The sequence below is a fragment of the Sus scrofa genome, chromosome 1 (genome assembly GCF_054392235.1).
Source record: "Sus scrofa isolate SSC_HxYL_T2T_F1_AM1 chromosome 1, Sscrofa_HxYL_maternal_Yorkshire_Landrace_v2.0, whole genome shotgun sequence".
NCBI classification, from domain to species: domain Eukaryota; kingdom Metazoa; phylum Chordata; class Mammalia; order Artiodactyla; family Suidae; genus Sus; species Sus scrofa.
In genome coordinates this window covers 241,905,720-241,932,934 of record NC_139383.1, presented here as the reverse complement: position 1 = coordinate 241,932,934, position 27,215 = coordinate 241,905,720, and the positions used below count along the sequence as shown (strand labels likewise).

Below are 27,215 nucleotides of genomic sequence, written 5' to 3'. Positions count from 1 at the left end.
CCCCGACCCACTGAGCAAAACCAGGAATTGAACCCTCATCCTCAGATTCGTTTCCAGTGTGCCACAATGGGAACTCCCACATATATCCTTTTGATCCACAACTCTCTAAAAATTTAGCCAAAAGAAATGATCAGAGATGTAGACAAGGATGTGTATCAGAGCACTGTTTATAACTGGACTTAGCTTATTTAGAATGGCTAAGCTAAGCGTACTATGGCATATTCATACAATGGAACACTGAACAGTCACTAAAAATGATGTAGTAGATATAAATTTATTGACTTGTTAAGATGCTCATACTGTATTAATTGAAAAAGTTATAAAATTTGGAGTAATCTTGCTTGCATAAAAAAGGTGGAGGTACTCATTTTTGCAGTTTTCCAGTATTTGAAAGTGCCATAAACCAGTGTCTGTGAGGGCTCAGGCCTCACATACACTGTTGGGATAGACTATAAACTGGCATGGCATTTCTGGACGGCAATTTGGCAACATGTATCAAATGTCTTAAAAGTCTATCACACTTATGGGAGCTCCTTTGTGGCTCAGCAGGTTAAGGATCTGGCATTGTCACTGCAACAGCCTGGGTGGCAGTCCAGCCAAAAAAGAAAAAGTATATCACACTAGTAATTCCACTTACAGTAACTTATTCTATAGAATTAATCCCTATGGACAGAGATGTATATATAATGTATTCACATTGTTTTCTGACAGGGAAAAGCAAGCTGCAAAGATCTGATTAAACTACAGGACATTGATACAGTGGAATACTATATAACATCATTAAAGGAAAAAAGCAGAGATATGAAATATTAAGTACACTACAATTCTTTTTTCATAATCCCTAAGTGTACAAATATAGTTACAGGGAAAAAAAAGGCTGAAAATATATACACCGAAGTGAACAGTGATTATGTCTGGGTATTAAGATTATAGGTAACTGTTTTCTTGTTACTCTCTGTTTTCTATAAAGAATATATGCAATTAGTAGATAAAAGCAAAATGAAGGCCACTGGAAAAATGAGGCTTTGAAAAAAATCCTATGATAACAGCATCATGCCAAAACTTAAGCATATTTATTATATTCAATATTTTCAATTTTAGAATTTACCTCTAAGCCATAAATCCTCACTAAGAGATTCTGCAAAAGCACTTGCACCAAGGTCACCAATGAGCGTGTTGCAGTTCAGGGTGATTCGCCTCAAACCAGCCATACAGTCAAGATCAGGTCTCCTGTAACGAAGACTCTCAGCCCATGTTTCTTCATGCCTTCTGATGGTCTGATACTTCAAAGATTTAATAGGATGAAATTAAGATGCTTGAAGAGGGAAAAAGAGTATGCCTACTGACTATTGCTTCTTATGTCAGACAGAGACTAACATACACATTCCAAGTATATATGCCAGGAGAGTCAACCTGAGAAATTAAAACAGTCAATTCTGGCTTAGGAGCCTAGTGACCCAAATTCCAGTCTGCCAATGATCAGACTCTAGCCACTGGATGACCTGTTTTTGATTAGTTACGTAAACTTTGACAACTCAATTAGTCCATGAATTTTATTTTCTTAATCTGCCAAATCAGGGAATTAGCTCTAAATTTTATTACTGAGGCTCTAAATTTTATTATTCTGTCCTCCAACGGTCTCCAAACACTTGGCTGGGTATCCCACAAGTAAACATTTTAACATGTATCTTATTTATTAATAAGTTATATAAATGAAATTCTATACATATGCTTTACGTACATTGTAAACTACACAAATATTTTTTATTTTAGAAAAAGTTTTTTAGGCCACACCCATGGTATATGAAGTTCCTGGGGCCAGGGATAAAATCCAAGCAGCAGCTGCAACCTACACCACAGCTGTGGCAACTCTGGATCCTTTAACTCACTGTGCCAGACCAGTGATCAAACCTGTGCCTCTACAGTGACCCGAGCCGCTGCAGTTGGACTCTTAACCCACTGTACCACAGAGGGAACTCCTACACAGATATTTTTCAAATGATAAAGAGTTTCTAATATTTTTTCCTCCTAACTCCTAAGGCATTATATTAAAAAACTATTATTTACAAAATGGATCTCACAGGGTGCTTAGGGTATACACATTAACTCTGGAAGCCTGGACTCTTAGAAAACCAATGGGTTGACATTTGCCCAAAAGTTTTGTCTAAAGACATATTCATTTCTTTAGAGTCATAAAATAAATTTTGATAACAGGGAACATGGAGTTTAAAAGAAAAAAATCTTATTACATTCCTGAACAAATAAAAGACTCAAAGTTCCTTTGATACTCTAAAAGGAAAACCTTTAGTGTCCTTTTCCATTAATAACAACTTACAAAAGTACAAGAAAAAATAACAGCAAATACACAGTGCCTATCATGTGCCAGGCACTATTTATACAAATTAGTTGATTTAAGCCTCATAATGAGGTACAGAGGTTAAGTGATTTATCCATGGTACCAGCAAGAAATGGGAGATGAAATTTGAAGGCCATGTGGCTTCTGCACCCAAGCTCTTAACCATTTTGTGTCCCAAGGGTCAAGAGATTTGCCCTGTACAGGCCCAAAGAATTTGTGGGCCATACAGTTTCTGTTGTGACTACCCAATTCCATTGGTATAGGGTAAAAGTGGCCATAGTTACCATGTAAACAATGGGTGTGGCTATGCTCCAAAAATCCTTGCTTTACAAAAACAGGCAATGGGCTGAATTTGGCCCACCAGCCAGTTTTCCCATTCTGATCTGTACCATCAAACTATTGAAAAGTCTTCATATCAAGTTATTAAATATTTTTATACCTAAATACAGTAATTATAACCACCATAAACTTATTTAGGCATTATTTTTAAAAATGTATTTACAAAATGCTAATGCAGTGATTTTTATTAGTTTATAAAGTATAACAGCTAATAAATACTTGAGTCATTTAATTCTTGAAGACTGTTATGGCATAGTTTCTTCACAGTATCACCATAAACCTTTTCAATAACTAACAACACATAAAAGTATTTCTATTATGTATTACATATTAAATCTCTTATTCCTAAGATTAGGTGGACTACCTTTATTAAATGGTAGAATCCCAAACTGAAAACTGGTCATATTCATTAAAGAAAACTAAAGATGCACTCACATGTATCAAAACACAAAAATTACTGCCATTTGTACCAAAATATATGTTTCCATGAAAGTTTAAACATAAAATCACCTTTAAGATCTTGGCCATGTGATCTGCTCCCTGCCATGTCAGATTACACCCCGTGAAGTTTACTGTCTTAAGAGTGATAGAGTTCTTTATACCTTGACAAATAACTAAAAGGAAAAAAAAAAAAAAAAACCACACACACAATAAGATGAAGAGCCTATACACTCATCAATTTTGACTTATTTGCTTTTCTTGAGTCAACTGGCGGTTTAAAGCTACATTCTTTTTTTTTCTTTTTTGGCCGCCCCGTGGCATATGGAGTTCCGGGCCAGGGACCAGATCTGAGCAGCAGTTGCGACCTAAGCTGCAGCTGTGGCAACGCCAGATCCTTAACCCACTGTGCCGAGCTGGGGATCAAACCTATGTCCCAGCACTCCCAAGACGCCACTGATCCTGTTGAACCAGAGCGGGATCTCCTATAGCTACATTCTTAAAATCATCTACAATATACCCCAAGAGTAGATGGATTGGTGCATTCTAAAATGCGTCAGTAACAAAGTGTTATTCCAGTTTACAGCAATAGTTTAATTCTATTTAGATACTAAAACTGAATACACTGAATACTGGAAACTTTACTCCCAACCACTCGGTAAAGTACTATATGCCTTTTAAGACATAGGGGGAAAAAAGGAAAAAAAAATCTAAAAAGCAAAAGATTCTTCCTTTTTTCATTGCCAACAATAGACCCCAATCTTGATTATCAATCAACAATTTAAATGTCAACTATAAACCCATAATGTTATTAGATGCTATTCAATATACTAGAGCAATAAGAGAGAGAGGACTTCAAATTCTGTCCCCTTAACAGAAATGCAGGCTTCCTTACCCCTCCAGACCACTGCTGGACACAGGGAACACCAAATGATGCCCCAGGAGCCAATCAACCGTCACCTTCTTTATGATTACTTCCACCATACACCCCCACCAACACCGCTGAGTTTGCTGGCCTTTTATATGCTCTTATAGTACTTTGCATATTATTTCCTGTTTTAACACATAACACGGGGCATTATGATTGCAGATCCATGTTTTAACAATTAAAGATAATGATGATTTTTTTGCTCTTTACATCTTGCTATTTCTCTTCCCATAATATTTCTTGAGGAGAAACCATAAAAATATAAACAAATACACAAAAAGAGAAAATACAAAATGTGTAGTTTATGGCTTAACATAAACTTAAGTAAAATTAGTTCTGAGAGTATCCAGCATGACACACTTCTACAGTACAAATGAGATTAAACCAAGGTTTGAGCAGGTAGAGGAGACAATCTAGGTAGAGACAGCATCAAGAAAAGGTACAGACAGAAAATACCATGGTGTACAGGGAATCACAAGACCAGTCTGATGGGAAGAGACTTAAACAAGATTGAAACTCACTTTCTAGACCTCCATCTCCAACTGGACAATTTGCAAGTGACAGGTGCACCAAACTAGCCGATTTATTCAATCCCTTTATGAGGAGAAAAAGTTTAAAATTTTATTGGTTTAATAACCCCAAAAGCAACTATCAAATGTTGGCAGAACACAGTAAAGAAGGCTTACCTTTGTTAACATGGTTAAATCTCTCTCTCTCAGAACAAGCCCATTTAGCTCCAGGTTCTTTAGTGCACTTGATGCACTTAAACAGCATTTAAGAGCTTTACACAACTGAAAGGTCACATCTTTATTTCTTATTGCAGGAACACGACTTCTACAAAATTTATTTCTGTCAGAACCTAAAGCCAAATTATTGCAAAATCAGTGATTTCAATTATACATTTTATCATCATTAAAAAGCATCTGCTCTGTGCTAAGGATCAGAAATGATGACTCCCGCCCTTAAAAAGCCCACTTTAAGAATGGACAGAGGTAAACGCAAAACTTCAACCACATTAAATAAGTAAACATAACATATATGCACAGAGGTTCTATGGGAGCAAAAAGTTATTATCTAAGTGATGGCTTCAAGATAACCCTGAAGTTGACTCCAAAAAGATGATGAGACTAAGCAGAGTAAGAGTGAGAGGTGCATTAGCTGCAGAGGGAGCAAAGATACCCAAGGCTGACACCTGCTGGGCACTGTAAATCCTGCAGGTAAGGATGACCCATGGCCAGGAGCACAAGTGGGAGAAGAGACCTAAATTAAAATAGAGATTTTGGCAAAAGCAAGCCTGGGAGACAGTATACCTTTTATCTTATAGGTGAGCCAGGACTACTACTGGCTCAGTAAGAGTGCCTCCACTGGTTAGAAAAAGATGCTCTGCTGCTGAAGGACCAATTAGATAAAGGGAATGATTAGAAAAAAAATGTACCTACTTTAGGTAGACTAAAAAAAAGCACCCCTTCCTCAGGGCCAAAAAGTCCCATGAGATCTGGTGGAGCACATTTCAGATTTCACATTCCGGCACAGAACACAAGCTGTGCAACTAACATGAACTAATCTTGTGCAGGCAAGTCATTTTAAGCATTATTTTAGGCATATCTTTTTATTTTAGACGATTACTCAAGCTGAGTAGGAAGAAGAACTTAAGAGGAACTGAGCCTAGGGACAGCAAAACCAGCTAGGAGCTTCTGCAATAGTAATATGTAACAAGGACGAAGAAACAAAGCTAAGAGGCTGAAGTCTATAAGTTAGACCCACTGGCTGCAAGAGATGAAGAAGGTCCAGTGAAGGAACTGTGAAGATAATGGGCTCTGCAATAAATTTCTCTTATATTCAGTGTAAAATATTAGGCAAAATTAAGTACAGTATAGCAGCCTTGACTTTAAGGTCCCTTCCAGCTGTAATTTCTTCTGATTTCTAAGCTATTACTCTGGTTAAGTAAAGGACCATCAGAGGTACAGAACAGTTCCTACACCTGAATGAGATGCAGAGAATAACCTGACTTCTCTTCACTAGAGATGAGCTGAACTGTCCTTGCAAAGAAACAACAGATGGTGTGAACCCCAGATCCTAGAAAAGGGCCAGGCACATGATAAGTATTCAGGTTTTAAAAAATAAATCAACAAGGGAATTCCATTGTGGTGCAGTAGGTAAGGTATCTGGTTTTGTCACTGCAGGGGACCAGGTCACTGCTTCGGCACTGGTTCAATCCCTCGCACAGACTTGATCCCTAGCCCAGAAACTTCCACATGCCGCAGGCATGGTAAATTGATTGATTGATAGATAGATAGATAGATAGATAGATAGGGTAAACAAATAATCATTTCCTCTCCTAGATCTTCACATTCTTCCTCTTCTGGCTACTTACTCTCAGCTTATAAATACAATCAAGTGTGTCCACTTAAAAAATATCTTTCAGACCTATGTTTGTTTTGGATCTTCTCTGTGTGTAACCTAAATCTCTCCCATGCCTTCATATACCTGTCTTCCCCAAGGCCCAAATCCGCACCTTGGGCCCAGACCTGTCTATCAGGCCCCTCTAAAGCATAGAAGATGAAGTAAGAGCCTCTTCCCAACTCCAATCCCTCCCTACAGTGTTCTGCATCTTACACGATGCTGCTGCTGTGAACTGTCCTCCAAGCTTGCTGCCCTCCTTCTAACTGGTCATCAGGCCCCATTGCTTCTGTCTCTTTGATCTATGAAATCCAGTCCAAACTTATTATACCTCGATCTAGACTCTTAGATTACAATTCACTCAGCACCCAATCAACTGCCTTCCACATGAGGGTCAGAGTGAGCTTCTGAACCAACAAGTCCATCTCATTGTTCTTTAGTGTTTTCCATAGCTTTCAGGATAAATATCCAACCTTTTGACAGGACAAACAAGACCCTTTTCTGTTCGGTCCCAAGAGGTTTCCAGTATCAACTCTCACTTCTTTCTCAACCCCTGAGTTCCAATCCTGTAACTTTGTTTTGTCATATTTTCTTATATTTCTTAAACTCTGACAAACTGCTGCCTCCTGCCATCCCAGGAGCATCAACACATCCTTAGAATGGAGGACACCTTCAAGAGGCCTATCCTGAACTTCCCCTTCTCTGTAGCACAAAAGCCCACTTCTTCCAGAGAAGTACTGTGCTTGTGTTTACTTGCTGCCCAGGAGAAGAGGAGACCCCCTAGGGCAGAAGCCGTGCCTCCAGAAGTGCTTAGTTCGGAATGAACTCATTCAAGTGCCACAATACTTTACATACATGACCTGCTTAATTCTAAGAACCCATGGAAAGAGTGGTTCTTAAAGCCATTTTACAAGTGTGGGGATTGTACTTCAAAAGCAACCTGCCCAGGCCACATAGAGTGTAAGCCCTGTAATTCAAACCCTAGGCTGCCCTCACACCTGTGTTCCCACTATATGATACGATTAAAATAATTTTTTTTTTTCTGAGTCCCATCTTAATCAAAAGGATACGATGCCAGGATATATCAATTTCCTAACTGATTTGTTCTGTACCAGGCAAAGTCATGTAATAGGCCAGGTAGAATCTGTCCAATGCTTAACGATGCCCATACCAGTCCAAGTCATCAATAAATCAGGTAACATGCAGAACAATTAACGGAGCTCTAAATTGTGCTAAGTGTTCTACAAGCATTTATAAAGAGTGGGTCCTGTTAACCCCATGTTATAGATGAGAACACTGAGATCTAGAAGTCATATGGCACTCGGCCAGGGTCATCCAGGTGGTTGGAGACTTAGGCCCCACGCCTCGACTACTGTAAACACACCTGCGCACTGGGCACCGCGCGGACAACAACCAGGGCCCCTGGAAGCGGGAACTACAAACCTGTCTCGCCAAGCCATGGCTGGAAGAAGCTCTTGATACAGACCAGAGGCAGATCTTTATTATTCTTGAGGGTGCTCAGAAGCGGTGCCCAATCCGCCAAGCGGAGGCGGTCTGCGTTGAAGTCCAGTACGCCCTCCCGCAGAGAGGCGCGCACGGCGGGAACCGGCACCGAGTCCTGCAAAGCGCATAGGTACTCGTAGTGCGAGAAGAAGTCGGCTGCGCTGTCGCGACGAAGCTTCACCGAGTCGATCATGGCCCGAGCGCGGCCTGAAAGGTCGCCAGCGGCGGACACGCCGCCTGCCGTGGACCGGGGTCGCCACCCGGCCCTTGGGTGCCCACCGCCCGGCGGCTGCTGCCCCTCAGCATGCGCAGCAGCAGCCAGAAGACGCAGGGCCCCGGGACCCAGCTAGGCCGACCCTTCTCTGCTGCGCTCCCGCGCCTCTTCCCGCCCGGCAACACTGGCCGTTAGCACCCTCCCCTAAGCACTCAGCCGAGGCGCCTTTCAAGCCAGCGGGCGGGTGCCCGCGAGGGCGGTCCTCGAAGACGTCAGCGCGCTCGCCGTACGTCAGCACGCAGACCCGGCCTCCCGTGGGGATGGGGCCTGAGGTGGAAGGCGGGAGCTTTGAGTCGTCAGCTTCGACGTGAGGGCGGTGCAAAAAGTAGGATTTGGGGGGATTTGGGTTTTACGAAAAGCGTTTACTGACTGGTTCGAATAAAAGTGGGGTATGGATATAGCCACGAATTTAAAGAGTTGTCTAGGATTCCCGTCGTGGTTCAGCGGGTTAAGAACACGACTTAGTATCCATGAGGATGTAGGTTGGGTCCCTGGCCTCGCCCACTGGGTTAAGGATTCCGCCTTTGCCGTGAGCTGTGGCGTAGATCGCAGAGGCAGCTGGATCTGGAGACTTGCTGTGGCTGTGGTGTAGGCCGGCATCTGCAGCTCTAATTCCATCCCTAGTCTGGGAATTTCGAAATGCCGCAGGTGCAGTCTTAAAAGGAAAAAAAAAGTAATCTAAACCCCTAATGAATGTCTGTGCTTGCACCCCCCCAGGAGAGAGTACACTTCATAAGGGATACATGAACGACGAGCGAAAGTCATCTGGAGTCCATTAAGTCGTTCACGTCTGTGTTAATTTCTGCAAAGCACTTTAAATTGCTGTATTTCTCCTTACCTCACACAATTGTTGGCAAATGGTAGAGTGTTCCATACATTCAAGACATTATCGTGACTAGTAATAATCACTTGATGGTGTTTTTGACCTGATGATGATGCCTAACTACTACTTTCTGTCTCCCACTGTTTCAGTGTGATATCATTCAATTTTTCTAACAACTTCACAGAGAACTTACTGTTGAATGTCCACTGTACAAAAGAGAAAATGAGGCACAGGAAGTGGAAGAACTCAGACAGCTGGTGTTTAATTTAACAAGGAGGCCTTTAGATTGAGATGGCTGTAATGCTGTTGCAGCCTATGTAAGCCAAGGAAAATCTAAGCTTGTAAATGCCTCAGGGTTACAAAATTGAATGCTAAAGACAGCCAGTCACAAACCAAAAGTAGGCTTTAAGCTATAGCAAATCAGTAAAATTTCCTTGCTTTACTTCTGCCCTTTTTAAATAAAAAGTTCTATGCAGGTCCTGTGGGTGGAGCACTCCTAACCACTTCCAGTTTGGTGCTGCCCTGAAATGAATCTGTTTTGCTTAAATAAACTCTTAACATTTTAAATATACCTCTCTTTATTTTTAATGTTGGCCTTAAGACTTGGATACACTTCCTAGAACAATGGTAGTCCTCAGGTCAGTTATGTTTACAGCATTCCTCCTCTACCTACTGCAGTTCTGGATACTCCCACCCCACTACCAGGGCACACACATGCTACACTACACTAAAATTTCCTAGATGTGGTCAGGAATGACTTTTACAAGCAACAGGCTCAAATTATAATATAGCGAACACTCCTCTATCCTCCAACCAGCTTGTGAAATGAAACATTACCTTTCCTGTTGAAGAACCCAGGGTAACCACTTTCCCCATCACAACCACTCCCCAGCTGACCCTGGGTAACCATTCTTCGGAACTTAGTATTCATCACTGCAATGTATGTCTTTATATTTATGCTACATTTGTAAGTATTCCTAAACAGCATGTAACATTCTACTATGTGTTCTTTTGCTACTTGCTTTACTTAGTGTTTTCTTGGCTAGGTTCATCCATGCTGACATGTAAAGATCTGTCTAGTTCACGTACTTTCCTTGCTATATAGGAGTGCCATGTAGGAAAACAAAATGATTTGTGTGTTTTCCTGTTGATAGAAATTTAAATTGTTTCCAATTTTCAGGGGGTTTTTTTGGTTTTTTTGTAGTTGTTGGTTTTTTTGTTTGTTTGTTTGTTTGTTTTTTTGGTCTTTTTAGGGCCGCACCCATTGCATGTAGAAGTTCCCAAGTTAGGGGTCTAATCAGAGCTGCAGTAGCAAGGCAGGATCTGAGCCTCGTCTGTGACCTAGAGCATGGCTCATGACAAGGCTAGATCCTTCACCACTAAGCAGGATCAGGGACCAGGGATCAAACCCACATCCTCATGGATATTAGTCAGGTTCATTACCACTGAGCCACCACAGGAACTCCAGTATGATTTCTTTTTTAAAAATGTATATGCACTTTTAAAGGTTACTTTGCATTTACAGTTATTACAAAATATTGGCTGTATTTCCTATGTTGTACAGTGCATTCCTAAGCCTATCTTATACCCAGTAGTTTGTATTTCCCACTCCCCCACTCCTATATTGCCCCTCCTCCCCTTCTTACTGGTAACTACTAGTTTATTCTCTGCATCACTAAGTCTGCTTCTTTTTTTGTTACATCTACTAGTTTGTGGTATTTTTTTAGATTTTAAATATAGGTAATATCGTACAGTATTTGTCTTTAACTTATTTCACTTAGCATAATGCCCTCCAAATCCATCCATGTTGCTGCAAATGGCAAAATTTCATTATTTTTTTATGGCTGAGTGTTATTCCATTGTATTTATATATCACATTTTCTTTATCCATTCATCTGTTGGTGGATACTTAGGATGCTTCTGTATTTTGGCACTTGTAAATAGTACTGCTATGAACATTGAGTTACATCTGTCTTTTTGAATTAGTGTTTTTGTTTTGGATATATACCAGGAGTGGAACTGCTGGGTCATATGGTAGTCCTAATTTGTTGTTTTTTAGAAACCTCCATACTGTTTTTCCACAGTGGCTGCACCAATTTACATTACCACCAACAACATGCAACGGTTCTCTTTTCCCCACATCTTTATCAGTATTTGTCATTTGTGCTGTTTTTGATGATAGCCATTCTGACAGCTGTGAAGTGCTACCTCATAGTGGTTTTAATAGGCATTTCTTTAATAATTAGTGATGTTAAGCATCTTTTCATGTGCTTTTTGGCCATATGTATGTCTTTGGAGAAATGTCTATTTGAATCTTCTGCCCATTTTTTGATTGGGTTGTTTGTCTTTTTGACATAGAGCTGCATGAACTGTTTGTATATTTTGGAGATTAATCCCTTGTTGGTCACTTCATTTGCAAATATTTTCTCCCATTCCGTGGATTGTCTTTTCACTTTGTTTATGGTTCCCTTTGCTGTGCAAAAACTTTTATGTTTAAATAGGTTCCATTTGTTTATTTTTATTTTCATTACTCCAGGAGGTGGATCCAAAAAGATATTGCTGCTATTCATGTCAAAGAGTGGTCTGCCTATGTTTTCCTCTAAGAGTTTTATAACATCTGACCTTACATTTATATCTTTAATCCATTTTGAGTTTTTTTTTATGTATAGTGTTAGGGGGTGTTCTAATTTCATTCTTTTACATGTAGCTGTCCAGTTTTCCCAGCACCATTTGAGGAGACTATCTTTTCTCTGTTGTATATTCCTGCCTCCTCTCTCTTAGATTAGTTGACCATGGTGCATGGGTTTATTTCTGGGCTTTCTGTCCTGATCCACTGACTATATTTCTGGTTTTGTGCCAGTATCAGACTGTTTTAATAACTGTAGTTTTGTAGTATACGCTGAAGTCAGGGAACCTTATTCTTCCAGCTCTGTTTTTATTTATTTGGCTATTTGAGGTCTTTTGTGTTTCCATACAAATTTTTAAAAAATTGTTCTAGTTCTGTGAATAATGCCATTGGCAATTTGATAGGGATTGCATTGAATCTGTAGATTGCCTTGGGTAGTATAGTCATTTTGACAACATTGATTCTTCCAGTCTAAGAACATGGTGTATCTTTCCATCTGTTTATGTCATCTTTGGTTTCTTTCATCAGTATCTTACTGTTTTCAGGGTACAGGTCTTTTGCCTCCTTAGGTAAGTTTATTCATGGGTATTTTATTCTTGTTGATGTGATAATAAATAGAATTATTTCCATAATTTCTCTTTCTGATAGTTGTTTTTAGTATATAGAAATGCAACATATTTCTCTATATTAATTTTGTATCCTACAACTTTATTGATTCATTGATGAGCTGTAGTAGTTTTTTGGTAACATCTTTAGGGTTTTCTATATATAGTATCATGTCATCTGCAAACAGGGACAGTTTTACTTTTTTCCAATTTAGATTCCTTTTCTTTTTCTTCTCTGATTGCTGTGGCTAGGAGTTCCAGTACTATGTTGAATGAAAATGGTAAGAGCAGGCATCCATGCTGATACAATTTCTTTGTTGCTACACCTGGTTTGTTTGTTTGTTTTTCAGTCTCCAGCATCACTTAGTGTAGTTGTCACCTATCTTCTTAAAGCTCCCTCTTCTGTGTTTTCCATCAAGGCACCTGATTTTTTTTTTAATCCCTCTTTAATTCCTTCTTCTTAGACTCACTCTTGAGTATCTCTTTCTTACCCATTTTAAATGTTGGGTCCATCCCCAGCGCCTACCCCTTCTAACATTTCAGTTTCTCTGGGTGATCTTATATCCTGCTCAGGCTTAACTTCCCCCTCCTGGCTGATGACTTCTAACAACGACGTCTCTCTCCATACATCAGAATGCCTCCTAGAAAGCCACAGATTTCTCACTGCCTTTAGCATCAGATCTGTATTCCTTAGCTTGGCATGTAAGCTCCTTCCAGATTTGACTACCTGTCTTTTTTTCTTGATACAATCCTTCCTCTCTAGACATGTAGAGTACCTTGAAGTTTCTAATGTTCTGTCCGTCCTGCCTGGGCCTTTACAGCTGATGTTCCTTTACTTAAGACCCTCTTCCTCTGCTTCCTCTTAAGTGATCTGACATCGACTTATTTTCCAGTTTCAGGTTGGGCATCAGCTTTCTTAGGAGGCCTTCTTTCCCTAACCCTCATCTCTACTCCTCTGCATATTTAGTGCCTCACTTCCCTGCTTCCTGACATCCCTGTATGTATCTCCAGTGATAAACATTTTTAGATGGTTTTCCTTCCATGGACTGTAAGTCATTTGAAGGCAGGGACCATGTCTCACTCATGTTTATATTCCCTATGCCTAACACAGTGTTGGTACATAAGGAGTGCTTGTTAATGATTACTGGAACATTCTCATCTATTCTCCATACAAGTCATTACTAGCACCTTGTGGCTGCTACCTACAGAAGCAGATTCATCATATTAATTAGTCATTTAACATACTGATTTAAAATTTGGAGTTCCGGTTGTGGCTCAGTGGTTAACGAATCTGACTAGGAGCCATGAGGTTGCAGGTTCAATCCCTGGCCTCGCTCAGTGGGTTAAGGATCTGGCATTGCCATGAGCTATGTTGTGGGTCACAGACACAGCTTGGATCCCGAGTTGCTGTGGCTCTAGTGTAGGCCAGGGGCTACAGCTCTGATTAGACCCCTAGCCTGGGAACCTCCATATGCTGCATGTGTGGCCCTAGGGGGAAAAAATTATTTTCCCTGAGCTTACTCTTTTTCTCCCTGGCAATATTTCTTTTTATTTATTTATTTATTTATTTTAAATTTTTCCTGCTGTACAGCATGGGGATCAAGTTATTCTTACATGTATACATTTTTCCCCCACCCTTTGTTCTGTTGCAATATGAGTGTCTAGACATAGTTCTCAATGCTACTCAGCAGGATCTCCTTGTAAATCTGTTCTAAGTTGTATCTGATAACCCCAATCTTCTGATCCCTCCCACTCCCTCCCTCTCCCATCGGGCAGCCACAAGTCTATTCTCCAAGTCCATGATTTTCTTTTCTGAGGAAAGGTTCATTTGTGCCATATATTAGATTCCAGATATAAGTGATATCATACGGTATTTGTCTGTCTTTATGACTCATTGCACTCTGTATGAGAGTCTCTAGTTCCATCCATGTTGCTGCAAATGGCATTATGTCATTCTTTTTTATGGCTGAGTAGTATTCCATTATGTATATATACCACCTCTTCCGAATCCAATCCTCTGTTGATGGACATTTGGGTTGTTTCCATGTCCCGGCTATTGTGAATAGTGCTGCAATGAGCATGCGGGTGCATGTGTCTCTTTTAAGTAGAGTTTTGTCCGGATAGATGCCCAAGAGTGGGATTGCAGGGTCATATGGAAGTTCTATGTATAGATTTCTAAGGTATCTCCAAACTGTTCTCCATAGTGGCTGTACCAGTTTACATTCCCACCAGCAGTGCAGGAGGGTTCCCTTTTCTCCACACCCCTCCAGCACTTGTTATTTGTGGACTTCTTAGTGATGGCCATGCTGACTGGTGTGAGGTGGTATCTCACGGTAGTTTTGATTCGCATTTCTCTTATAATCAACGATGTTGAGCATTTTTTCATGTGTTTGTTGGCCATCTGTATATCTTCTTTGGAGAACAGTCTATTCAGGTCTTTTGCCCATTTTTCCATTGATTGGTTGGCTTTTTTGCGGTTGAGTTGTGTAAATTGCTTGTATATTCTAGAGATTAAGCCCTTCTCTGTTGCATCATTTGAAACTATTTTCTCCCATTCTGTAAGCTGTCTTTTTGTTTTCTTTTTGGTTTCCTTTGCTGTGCAAAAGCTTTTCAGTTTGATGAGGTCCCATGGGTTTATTTTTGCTCTTATTTCTATTGCTTTGGGAGACTGACCTGAGAAAATATTCATGAGGTTGATGTCAAAGAATGTTTTGCCTATGTTCTCTTCTAGGAGTTTGATGGTGTCCTGTCGTATATTTAAGTCTTTCAGCCATCTTGAGTTTATTTTGGTGTATGGTGTGAGGATGCGTTCTAATTTCATTGCTTTGCATGCAGCTGTCCAGGTTTCCCAGCAATGCTTGCTGAATAGACTTTCTTTTTCCCATTTTATGTTCTTGCCTCCCTTGTCAAAGATTACTTGACCATAAGTGTCAGGGTTTATTTCCGGGTTCTCTATTCTGTTCCATTGGTCTGTCTGTCTGTTTTGATACCAGTACCACACTGTTTTGATGACTGTGGCTTTGTAATATTGCTTACAGTCTGGGAGAGTTATGCCTCCTGCTTGGTTTTTGTTTCTCAGGATTGTTTTGGCAATTCTGGGTCTTTTGTTGTTCCATATAAATTTTTGGATTGTTTGTTCTAGTTCTGTGAAAAATGTCCTGGGTAATTGGATAGGGATTGCATTGAATCTGTAGATTGCTTTGGGTAGTATGGCCATTTTTACAATATTGATTTTTCCAATCCATGAACATGGAATATCTTTCCATTTCTTTACATCTACTTTGATTTCTTTGATTAAAAGTTTATAGTTCTCGGCGTATAAGTCCTTTACCTCCTTGGTCAGGTGTATTCCCAGGTATTTGATTTTTGGGGGTCCAATTTTAAAAGGTATTGTATTTTTGTATTCCTTTTCTAATATTTCATTTCTGGTATACAGAAATGCGACTGACTTCTGAATGTTAATCTTATATCCTGCTACTTTGCTGAATTTGTTAATCAGTTCAAGTATTTTTTGGGTTGAGTCCTTAGGCTTTTCTATGTATAGTGTCATGTTGTCTGCATACAGTGACATTTTTTATCTCTTCTCTTCCTATATGGATGCCTTTTATTTCTTTTGTTTGTCTAATTGCTGTGGCTAGGACTTCCAAAACTATGCTGAATAGCAGTGGTGAGAGTGAGCATCCCTGTCTTGTTCCAGATTTTAGTGAGAAGGCTTTCAGTTTTTCCCCATTGAGTATTATATTTGCTGTGGGTTTGTCATAAATGGCTTTGATTATGTTCAGGAATGTTCCCTGTATACCCACTTTGGCGAGGGTCTTGATCATGAATGGATGTTGGCCTTTGTCAAATGCTTTTTCTGCGTCTATTGAGATGATCATATGATTTTTTGACTTATCTTTTGTTAATGTGGCTTATGACATTGATTGATTTGCATATGTTGAACCATCCTTGTGAACCTGGGATGAACCCTACCTGGTCATGTTGTACAATCTTTTTGATATGTTGTTGGATTCAGATGGCTGAGATTTTGTTGAGAATTTTTGCATCTATATTCATCAAAGATAATATGGCCAATAGTTTTCTTCTTTGGTGTTATCTTTGTCTGGTTTTGGAATTAGGGTGATGGCGACATCATAGAATGTCTTTGGGAGTATTCCTTCTTCTTCAACCTTTTGAAAGAGTTTAAGGAGGATGGGCACCAGATCCTCTTTATATGTTTGATAGAATTCGTCTGGCAATATGTCTGTCAAGTCTTGCCTAATAACCTCATCTTTACTTCCATTTAATTATGGCTTAACAGTGGCTTTTGTTCTCCTTTCAGCATCTGGTGATTTCTACCCACCTGCTTCCCTGAACGTGATGAGCAAAAGCTGCCTCCCCACAGCACCTCTGGGATCCTCTGACAAGCCAGGTTTGCTCCTGGCCAAGACAAGATGCCTTGGCTTCCCTGCAAGTATCTGACTTGGAGGGGCATGCCTGTTGGTCTGTACAAGAGCTGGACTCTCCTTCTTCAAGGGTTTGGTGAGTGTAAGTTTGGCTAGAATACAGTTTATCATTTTACTTCTTATTCCTTGTACTCTGTTTCTGGTCCATCACGACAAAATCATACCCAGACTTCCAAGCTATTTTACTTTTCCATGGAACCTCAGTGCTAATGCTTTTTGCTCATCTCTAACATTCATCTTCTCTGGACCTGCTTTCAGAGCAGTAAGTTTTGTTGGATCCAGTCACAGGGCTATGCCAACAACAACATAACTATGTCTTATTTTAACTGACATATGGTCCCCATTTCTTTCTTTCCACTCCCTTTCTTATGGCTGTCGTTCCACACTTCCTCTACTCTTTTCATGTCACTGCTAGACTCTGTTCTTTTTACTTCTTAATGGCCACACCCACAGCAGATGAAAACTCCCTGGCCAGGGACTGAATCTGAGCCACAGCTGTGATTACAGCTACATACAGCTATAGCAATGCCAGATCCTTTAACCCACTGCACCAGGCTGGAAATCAAACCTATGCCTCTGCAGCAGCCCAAGCCTTTGCATTTGGATTCTTAAACCACTGCACCACAATGAGAACTCCTAGACTCTATTCTATGTCCTCCTTCTATCATATAAAAAGGATACATCTTATCTCACCAACAAGTATGGTTTCAGACACATACTTCTTGTTTTCTTTCTACTAACTCTGGCTGGCTTCCAGTCCACGATCCATAATTTGGTCACCACCACCTCCTCCTAAAGTCCATCTGTGACTTTCCATTGCTCTTAGGATAAAGACAGACCTCCTCGTGATGGTATAAAATATCCAGTCACAGACCGGCTGCTGGTTGAGAACTGTTGCTCTTCTATAGGATAAGGAGCTTGCTTTAGAATGTATGTCTTGCTTTAGAATGTATGTCTGCACTAAATTTACTGTTTAGTTCAATAGGCAAGCTTTCATGGTGAAAGAAGTGTGTCAAATTGCATTCTTACACAGGCTCCTCATATTGTTCACTGGCACTCTGGGTGCATTAGTCTACAGGGCATGCTCCCCTGGGCATGATAGAGGGTTATCCCTGCAGCCTCTTCTTGCACCTCTCATCTTTCATTCTCAGCAGTCCAGCACATAGTGGCCTCCTTTCAGGCCTGCATTCTTATAATGACACATTGTCCATGTTATCCCCTCTGCATAAAAATATCCTTCTGTTCAGTCTGCACCTAATTAATACCTCCTCATCTTTCTCATCTCAGCTCATAGGTCACTTCATCAAGAAAGCATCGCCTCACATATTCAACTCATCTGATCCCTCTACCACAAGCTCTGTAATACCATGTACCTCTCACTTATAGCCATCATCACATTTCACATAGATTTTTATAGTAGTCTACTATATGGTCCATGAGGAAGAGATCATGTCTTTTTTGCTTACTCTTGCATCACTAGTGACTAGCACAGTTACTGACAACATGTGTTAAATGAATAAATAAATGTATCCAATCAATGACCAAATCCTGACAGGTTTTCTTTATAGGGTCTCTCATATTCCTCCTTTCCATTTGTGGTGTCATTGCTCCATTTCTACCCTTTATTGGATTATGATGATTTCTTCAGAAAATAGCATGTCTTCTTACTTTCATGTGTCCTTTCGTTACACTCTCAAGGTTCTTTGATTATGCCAGTGCCTTGCTTCAAGCCATCCATGCTACCCATTGCCAACACATTACAGTCAAACTCTTTAGATCAGCATTCAAGACCCTCCATAATTTGTCCTTAATTTCTATTTATAGCCTTTTTTAAATCTCATGGGTCTAATTGTCTCTACATCTTTGCTCCCTTCCAGATATGTCTATTATAAAATTAAATTTTTTTCTAGTCAATCCATTTTACACCTCCTTCTCTGGGAAAACATCACTGAGAATCCAACCAAGATATGGATCCCTTGCCTCCCCTGAACTTGTAAACAGTTAATTAGAACACATCTGGAAGTACCATAAGTCATCTATGTCTTATCTATATCTTATCTTATATTTCTGTATTCTGTGCAGTTCTCAGCAGGTATTATCCACATAACCAGATGAGTAAATACTTGGTGAAAGAACAAATGAATAAGTAGGTCACTATGAGAAGAATATTCTCTGGTTTTTTCTCTCTTTTTCCTCCTTCCAGTTTCTGTAGTTAGTTGCCTTAGACAAAAGGCTGCTTCATAGCAACATAGTATCCAAGCTAAAAGAGTGTTGCAAATAGCTGCAAAGAGCTTCCCTCTACCACCTTAGAACACCTTGTTCTGCCTCTCAAGTACAGAGAGTAGCTGTAAAGAGCTTCCCTTTACCACTTTAGAACACCTTGTTCTGCCTCTCAAGTAGAGTAGTAATATTTATTAAGTTCCTTTGTTCACTTTGCATTTAGAGGCACTAAGGGTCATCAGTGTTCTACACTCAGCCAAATGCCTATTTTGTTTGTAATTTTCCCTTGTGAATAACAGCTTTCCACAAAGATGTTACTTTACAAATTTCTATCCTTTTAGGTTCATAAAAAGCATTTTAACTACATGCATGCAGAAAATGAATAGAGAGAATTTTGCATTGCATTTAATAAAAGTTTAGAGAGGTATCTTTATGGTATATCACTGAACTTATTTGGGGAAACTTGAACCATGTAAAATGTGTTTGAGAGGCACTAAGCATTCAAGAATTCTCAAAATTTCTGAGTACACAACTGCCTTACATGTAGCCATGATGACAGCCATCTATATAAGGATGATTTGGAGGATGTTGTATTAGTCAGTTCTTGCTGTGATAATACTTTGAAACAAATTGCTCCCCAAACTCAATGACATAAACAAGAATTTGTTTTTCTTGGACCTGTGTATTGGTTGCAGTGGCCTTATTTTAGACTTCTAGATGGCTAGTTTTGTTCTGTCTTTTGGATCAGTTTGAGGTCTGTCCCACATATCTTTCTCTACTGCCCAACTGTGGGGCCTTAGCGCCCAGGCACAGTCTTATCACCAAGTTCACTGAAACACAAGAAGTGAGCCCATCCACACAAGCCCATTTAAGGCCTCCGCTGGCATCATGTCTGCTCATACTCCATTGGCTAAAATAAAACATGTCACAGATCTAAACTGTGTTTAGAATATGTGTGTATTTTTAAAGTTGGGTCATCTCACAGAATATTGCATTTTAGACAGTGTTAACATAGAATTTCCTTTGGCATTTGCAATCTTGATAAATTTCACCTTTGAGAATTTTTTGAAATCATGGGATAATTTCCATGAGGAAAGAGGAAGGGACACTTTAAAACAGAACTGTCATTATTGCATTGTTGGAGGAGAATCAGTGATGATAAGGTCAATACAAATGAAAGATTTGAGAGTCACATATTCTTCATTACCACCAGCATTCTTTGGAGCATTCCTGGAGAATTGTAATGGTAGTTTTATCTAATATGACAAAGTCACTTCAATAAAACATACACAATACAGTGAATCATATTTTAGTTTTTTCTGCTACCCCTCATCTCATCACGAATATTATATTGTACTATAACACAAAAACAGAAATTAATATTGTATTGAATATGAATATTGTATTGTACCATAACACAGAAACAGAAACTGAAGGAATTCATTGCTAGCAGAAAGGCTTCTCAAGAATACTAATGGAAGTTCTTCAAATGGAATCAGACAATAACTCAATCCATAAAAACAAAACAAAGAAAGTTGACTAAAGCAGTTCTATAAGGAATTATATATGACAGTATGATTTCAAGAGTTCCCATTGTGGCTCAGCAGGTTAAGAACCTAACTAGGGAGTTCCCGTCATGGCGCAATGGTTAACGAATCCGACTAGGAACCATGAGGTTGCGGGTTCGGTCCCTGCGCTTGCTCAGTGGGTTAACGATCCGGCGTTGCCCGTGAGCTGTGGTGTAGGTTGCAGACGCGGCTCGGATCCCGCGTTGCTGTGGCTCTGGTGTAGGCCGGTGGCTACAGCTCCGATTAGACCCCTAGCCTGGGAACCTCCATATGCCGCGGGAGCGGCCCAAGAAATAGCAACAACAACAACAAAAAGACAAAAGACCAAAAAAAAAAAAAAAAAAAAAAAAAGAACCTAACTAGTATCCATGAGGATATGGGTTTGATCTCTGGTCCCGTTTAGCCTGTCCTCAAGGCTGTAATCCAGCTGTCCCCTGGGACTGTGGTCTCATTTGAAAACTCAGGTGAGGGAGGATCTGCTTCCAAGTGTGCTTATGTGGTTCTGGAAAGGATTCACTCCTCATAAACTCCTGGACTGAGAGCCTTTCACCACCAGCTCAATTTTTCCCACCCACATCCTCCTAATATAGTTATTTCATAGTATATGGTTAGATCAATATTTAGTTTTTATATTCTCATTATGCATTACGATGTATAATACCTAATTGGATATTATAAAGTACTCAATATTTATAATATTCTTTAAATTATTCTGTTTACATGATTATATGTGACCATGTAAATATTGTTGACAGTTGTGTTACTCTAATTGTAACTCTATTTGTGTATACTCTAATTGTATACTCTAATTGTGTTAACTTCTCTGGAAAATATTTTGTTCTTCAAAGCAGGGAAGAACATTTTTTACTTTACAGATTTTATTTGCCCATGTGTCCTAAATCTCATGCCAACAAATAATCATCATCTTTATCCTCCTGAAGACAAGCCATCCTCTTATTCAGTGTGGACCACATTCTGGACTTGCTGCACAATTGCCACCCAAGGACTTCCATTCCATGTGTCTTATAGCGGGACCCCACTTCCAGTATGCTAAGTTTATCCCTTTTCCTATTTTTCCTTTTCGTTTTAGGATCATCCTCTAGGATCTTCCTGACACCAAGTGCAAGTGAGGTCAATTTTTGGAGACCTTAAATGTCTGAAAGTGTTTTTTATTTCATCTTCACTGATGATTGTTTGTCACATTAGAGAACACAAGTTTGAAAATAATTTTTGATGAAAATTTTGACATCATTCTTCACTGGACCTGACTTTCACGGCTGCCCTGGAGAAATCCGTTACAGTTCTGATTTCCCTGTCGTTATATGTAGTGTTCCTCCTGACACTGTAAGCATTCTCTGTTTATCCCAGATGTACTGAAATTTCCCATGGATGTGCCTTGCTATGGATCTGTTCATACTTTGTTCATGGTACTCAGTGGTCAGGCCTTCACTTCTGACACTACAAGATATGCTTATAGAATAATTTTTCTCCACCCTTCTGGAAGATTTACACAGTTGGATGTTTGGGCCAAACCTCTAACTTCTAGTCTTTTCTCTGTCTCTTTGTATTTTAATTCACTTCTTTGGGAGATTTCTTTCAAGTTTTTTCATCCTACTTCTGAATGATTTTCCTTTTGGAAATTATTTTGTACTTCTAAGGATACTGGTACCATGCTATTCAGTTTTTATGATCGTCTAATCATGTTTCAAGTATGTACTATTTTTGTTACTTCTGAGGGTATTATTAATAATAGATAGTTCCTTTTTGTAATTTTTACTAGCTTCCTTTTTTGTCTCCTTTTCCTCTAAGTTCTGTTATTTGTTTGATTTCAGCAGGGTAATATTTTCTTAAACATATTTTCTTAAAAAAATGGAAGTGTAGTTTATTTACCAGGTTATGTTAGTTTCTAATATACAGCAAATGATTCAGTTATGCATATATATGTATGTAGATATATATATATATATATCCATTCTTTTCTCTTGTAGGTTATTACAGGATATTGAATATAGTTCACTTTGCTGTACAATAGGTTCTTATTTATTATCTTTCTTTTCTTTTTTTTTTTTTTTCCCATGACATGTGGGAGTTCCTGGGCCAGGGATGGAACCCACACCACAGTAGCAGCCTGCACCACATGCACCACAGGTGAGGTAACACTGGATCCTTACCCTGCTGTGCCACAAGGGAACTTTCTTTTTTTTTTTTTTTTTTTTTCCTTTTTACAGCTGTACCTGTGGCACATGGAAGTCCCTGGGGCTAGGGGTCGAAGTGACCTGAGCCATAGCCACAGCAACACTGGATCTAAGCCACATTTGTGACCTCTACTGCAGTTTGTGGCAACACTGCATCTATAACCAACTGAGTGAGGCCAGGGATCAAACCTGAATCCCCGTAGAGACAGTATCAGTTCCTTATCCTACTGAGCCACAACAGAAACTCCCAAGGGAACCTCCTTGATTATCTGTTTTGTAATAGTAGTGTGTATATGTTAATCCCAGACTCCTACTTTATCCCTCCCCTACTACCTTTCCTCTTTGATAACCATTAAGTCTGTTTTCTGTAAGTTTGAGTCTTTTCCTATTTGGTAAATAAGTTCATTTGTATCATATTTTAGATTCTACATATAAGTGATATTGTATGATATTTTGCCTAAGTCTAAATTATTTCATTTAATATGATGATCTATAGGTCCATCCATGTTGCTGCAAATGGCATTATTTCATTCTTTCTCATGGCTGAGCAGTATTCCATTGTGCGTACATACTACATCTTTTTTTTTTTAATCACATTTTTATCCATTCCTTTGTCAATAGACATTTAGGTTGCTTCCATGTCTTGGCTGTTGTAAATTGTGCTGCAATGAACATTAGGGTGCATGAATCTTTTTGAGTTATAGTTTTCTCTGAGTATATGCCCAGGAGTGAGATTGCTGGATCATATGGCAACTCTATTTTTAATTTTTTAGAGAGCCTCCATATTGTTCTTTATAATAGTTGTACCAATTTACATTCCTACGAACGGTGTAGGAGGATTTTTCTTTTCTCCACACCCTCTCAAGCATTTGTTATTTGAAGACTTTTTGATGATGGCCTTTCTCACTGGTATGAGGTGATATTTCATTATAGTTTTGACTTGCATTTCTCTAATAATTAGTGATATGGAGCATCTCTGCATGTGTGTATTATCCATCTAGCATTATAAGATCTTAATGAAGCTACAGGCAACATAATCCCTACCCCCAGCCCCGGGAAATGAGGCGAAGCCAGTTGGTACAGCAATGTCAAAGAGGCATCTTTGAGCCTTATTCACCCACTGCTCCCACAAAAGTGCTCATCAATGACCTGCTTCCCCTCCATCTCATCCCCAGTGAGGTTCAAGCAGCTGAGTGAGTGATACAGGTGGGTGAAATGTGTGCAGTAGCCTTAGTGCTCTCCTACTGGGCACCAAAGTCCGGGTGAGGTGAGAGGTTAGTCTCCTTTCTTTCCTCTTGCTTCCTCCAATAGGAGGATGCCAGAGAGTGAGGGGGGCAAAGAAAAATCTGGCAGAGCTAGGAGGGGAAGGAGGACATTCTAGGGTTGGGCAAAAAATCTTTGCATGCCACCAAGTGGCACTTGGTCCTCTCCAGCTCCATTTGAGAACTGGGTTCAAAAGCCATGGAAATGAATATTGCTTCCTGACCTTGTCCAGATCACCTGACTGCCCACCCTGGATAACCATGCCATAGTAGCACTGAAGTAGCTCAGGGACAAGAACATTTTAGTGAAAACTACCACTGTTTTTGTATTCTAGCAAACCTAGCCAATGTCCAGTGGACACAGATCTGGTGGGCCTTGGCTACCAGCATTCATTATATGTTGCTATAGTTATGGCTGGGAGGGCCAGGGCAAGGCCTAGGGGAAAGATCTGTTGTGCTTGGAGAGCAACCTGTCTGGGAAACCCATCTGAACTCAACCTTGCAGACTCCTGCCAGCTGGGCATCTTCTTAGACAGGAAGTCCTCCATAATATCTTGGTTGATAACTTCATGCAGAACAAAGAGATCACCTCTCTCTCCCTTAGTGGTCGGAGTGTTCATGGTACAGCCACACAGAACCTGGAAGAAAATGAGATGAGAGTGAGGGGAAGTTTGATGGATGCTTAAGTTGGAAAGAATGAAAAGGTGGAAAGAATGAAGAAGGAGGTGGGATGAAATGGGAATGTTCGCTTCCACCTTATTCCTGGGTCTCATCCTGCCTTTTCCTGCCCTCCTCCCCACCCACCCTCAACCTGATCCAGACCATGAGGCATTGTGCCTGACCAGGTCAATGCATAGCCCTTGGATGCCATCCCAGCAGAGGTATGAATGGCTTTATATGGGAGTATGTCATGGGGTCCTCTTAGCAGATGTGGGCCCTGCCTTCTGTGCTAAGGGTTCAATGGTCCTAACCTCACCTTGAATCCCCACACAGCCTGAAGTGAGAGAGTTTAGAGGCACGCAATGCTTCCTCACCCTCATCCCTATCTGTGCTATCTGGGAGACAGGGCCTGGAAGGGCTGAGTAGAGCAACGCCTTTCAAAGACTTCAATGAGGGTGAGGCCACAAGGGACAAGGCAAGGGAGGATGTGAGGGTCCCCCGTGAATGTGTGATGAAAAAAGCCACTATAGCCACCTTTTGTAGTAATACTGTCCTTTACTCCTAGAGGGCTGGGGAGGTTATGGGAAGTGTGGCTCACCTGGCTCCCCAGACTGCCAACCTGCCCTTGCTTCTGGATTATGATCCTAGAAGAAGCAGACTTTGGCTACTGTTCAGTGGGACAGGCTTAGAGAGCAAGCAAAGCCTTGAGTCTGGGAAGATTAATTTCTGATTTTGTTTATCTGTTGAACAATACTGCATATCCATCACTGTATTTGTGTTTTTCACCTCAAGTGCAGAGTTTCTCAGTGACCCACTAGGCATAAAAGGCAGGACTAGAGACATGGGGGATGAGCCTCCCATGCCAGTGATCTCTTTTATGTACTTGGGAATCAAGGTCTCATTGCAGGAGAGTTTGTGGCTTGAAAGAGCTCAGAGACTAGCCCTTGCTATATAGAAAGTCATTTCTAGATTCTGTATCTTTGGGTATCTCCGTGCACACTCAGGTGATGAAACAGACAGGATTTCTGTACTGAAGGGACTAGCATGAGAAAGTCCCAAATGGAGAGGAGGAACCGTCTAGAAGAGATGTCCAGGTCTTGCTCTGTTTTACCACTCTTTCCCTCCTCATCCCTAACTCTGGTCCACATGAGAACACATGATAGCAGTGAAGCTCAGTGGTTGAATAATGGCAGGAGAATGAGGGCAGTGATACTAGAGAATATTTTTAAGTTCTTTGTGTCTACTCCCAGGGTTCACAGATGGTATGACCCAGGTGCTGTCATTCATTAGATCAGAGTTTTACAAAGAGTTGCTCCTTAGCAGGTGTCACTGATATTAAACATGAGGGGAGAAGTCCCCATCATGGCTCAGTGGATTACAAATCTGACTAGTACCCATGAGGATGCGGGTTCAATCCCTGGCCTTGCTCAGTGGGTTAAGGATCCGGCATTGCCGTGAGCTGTGGTTTAGGTTGCAGACACAGCTTGGATACCACAGCCAATGAAAGAAGAAAAAAAGAAAACTTTAGATATCTCAAGATAAAGAGTTCAGCAAAACAGCTGCCCAGAGTTGCTCAAATCTTAGGGCTTGGAACTTTTTGCACATGGCAGATTATATTTCCCCAAAATGGCCATAGCAATATTTTAAGTCCTACATTCTCTTCCAGAGCTTTGCTAGCTTCTTTTAAAAGTTGAAATCTGTTTACCATTCCCTTAAAGTTGGGTGGGCTTTGTGGCTGTCTCAATGAATAGAACACAGCAGACAGGAGTGTATTACTTTCTTAGGGTTGCCATAAGAAGGGTAGCTTAAGCAACAGAAATTTATTCTCTTACAGTTCTCAGGCCGAAAGTCCAAAATCAAGATGTCAACAAGGTTGATTATTTTGGAGACTTCTGAGGAAAAATATGTTTCCTGTCTCTTTTCTAGTTTGTGGTATTTGCCAGAAATCCCTGGCTTTCCTTGGTTGGTAGATGCATCATTCCAGTCTTCACTTTTATTGTCACATGGCATTTTTCCTTATGTCTCCTGTATCCAAAATTCCCTCTTCTAAGGACACAGTCATTGGAGTTCCTGTTGTAGTGCAGCAGAAACTAATCTGTCTAGGAACCATGAGGTTGTGGGTTCGATCCCTAGCCTCGCTCAGTGGGTTCAGGATCTGGAGTTGCTGTGAACTGTGGTGTAGGTCACAGATGCAGCTCAGATCTGATGTTGTTGTGGCTGTGGCATAGGCTGGATTGGACCCAAAGCCTAGGAACTTTCATATGCAGCAAGTGTGGCCCTGAAAAGCGAAAAAAAAAAAAAAAAAGACACAGTCATTGGATTAGGGCCAGACTAGACCAGTATGACCTATTTTAATTTGATTACACCTGCAAAGACCCAGTTTCCAAATAAGGCCATATTCACAGGAATTGGGGGTTAGAACTTGAATATGCCTTTTGAGAGGATAGATATAGCTGAGCTTGGATACAACAGTGAGGTTAAGTGATTTATAAGGTTAAGTCATAAGAGGCAATCCAACTTCTGTCTTAATCTTTTTCTTTAAGGCTACTCACCTTTAGAACCCAGCCACCACT

General features: G+C 40.3%; 1 protein-coding gene and 1 long non-coding RNA gene across 16 annotated transcripts in view; one reads left to right on the top strand and one right to left on the bottom strand.

Annotated features, from left to right (window-relative positions):
- CEP78 (centrosomal protein 78) overlaps positions 1-8,449 on the bottom strand; it is a 30,935-nt gene extending 22,486 nt beyond the window's left edge. For 4 of the 14 annotated variants that reach the window (XM_013993628.3, XM_013993629.3, XM_005660171.4 and 1 more), the window contains exons 1-5: positions 7,905-8,449; positions 4,748-4,920; positions 4,583-4,655; positions 3,206-3,309; positions 1,109-1,283 (exon numbers count right to left, since the gene is read on the bottom strand). In XM_013993628.3, coding sequence (XP_013849082.3) covers positions 1,109-1,283; positions 3,206-3,309; positions 4,583-4,655; positions 4,748-4,920; positions 7,905-8,157 — 778 coding nt within the window. In that variant the 5' untranslated portion in view covers positions 8,158-8,449. The remainder of the gene's footprint in view (positions 1-1,108; positions 1,284-3,205; positions 3,310-4,582; positions 4,656-4,747; positions 4,921-7,904) is intronic. The other 10 variants (XM_084988319.1, XM_084988327.1, XM_084988321.1 and 7 more) reach the window with 3 other exon arrangements.
- A 25-nt stretch (positions 8,450-8,474) lies between these two features.
- On the top strand, positions 8,475-26,947 carry LOC102161253 (uncharacterized). 2 transcript variants are annotated; one of them, XR_301335.4, is made up of 3 exons: positions 8,475-8,563; positions 16,614-16,813; positions 21,616-26,947. It is a non-coding gene; the product is annotated as an uncharacterized LOC102161253 (long non-coding RNA). The 2 variants fall into 2 exon arrangements; XR_014823130.1 differs by lacking the exon at positions 21,616-26,947 and having other exon boundaries at positions 16,614-20,849.
- The last annotated feature ends 268 nt before the right edge of the window (positions 26,948-27,215 follow it).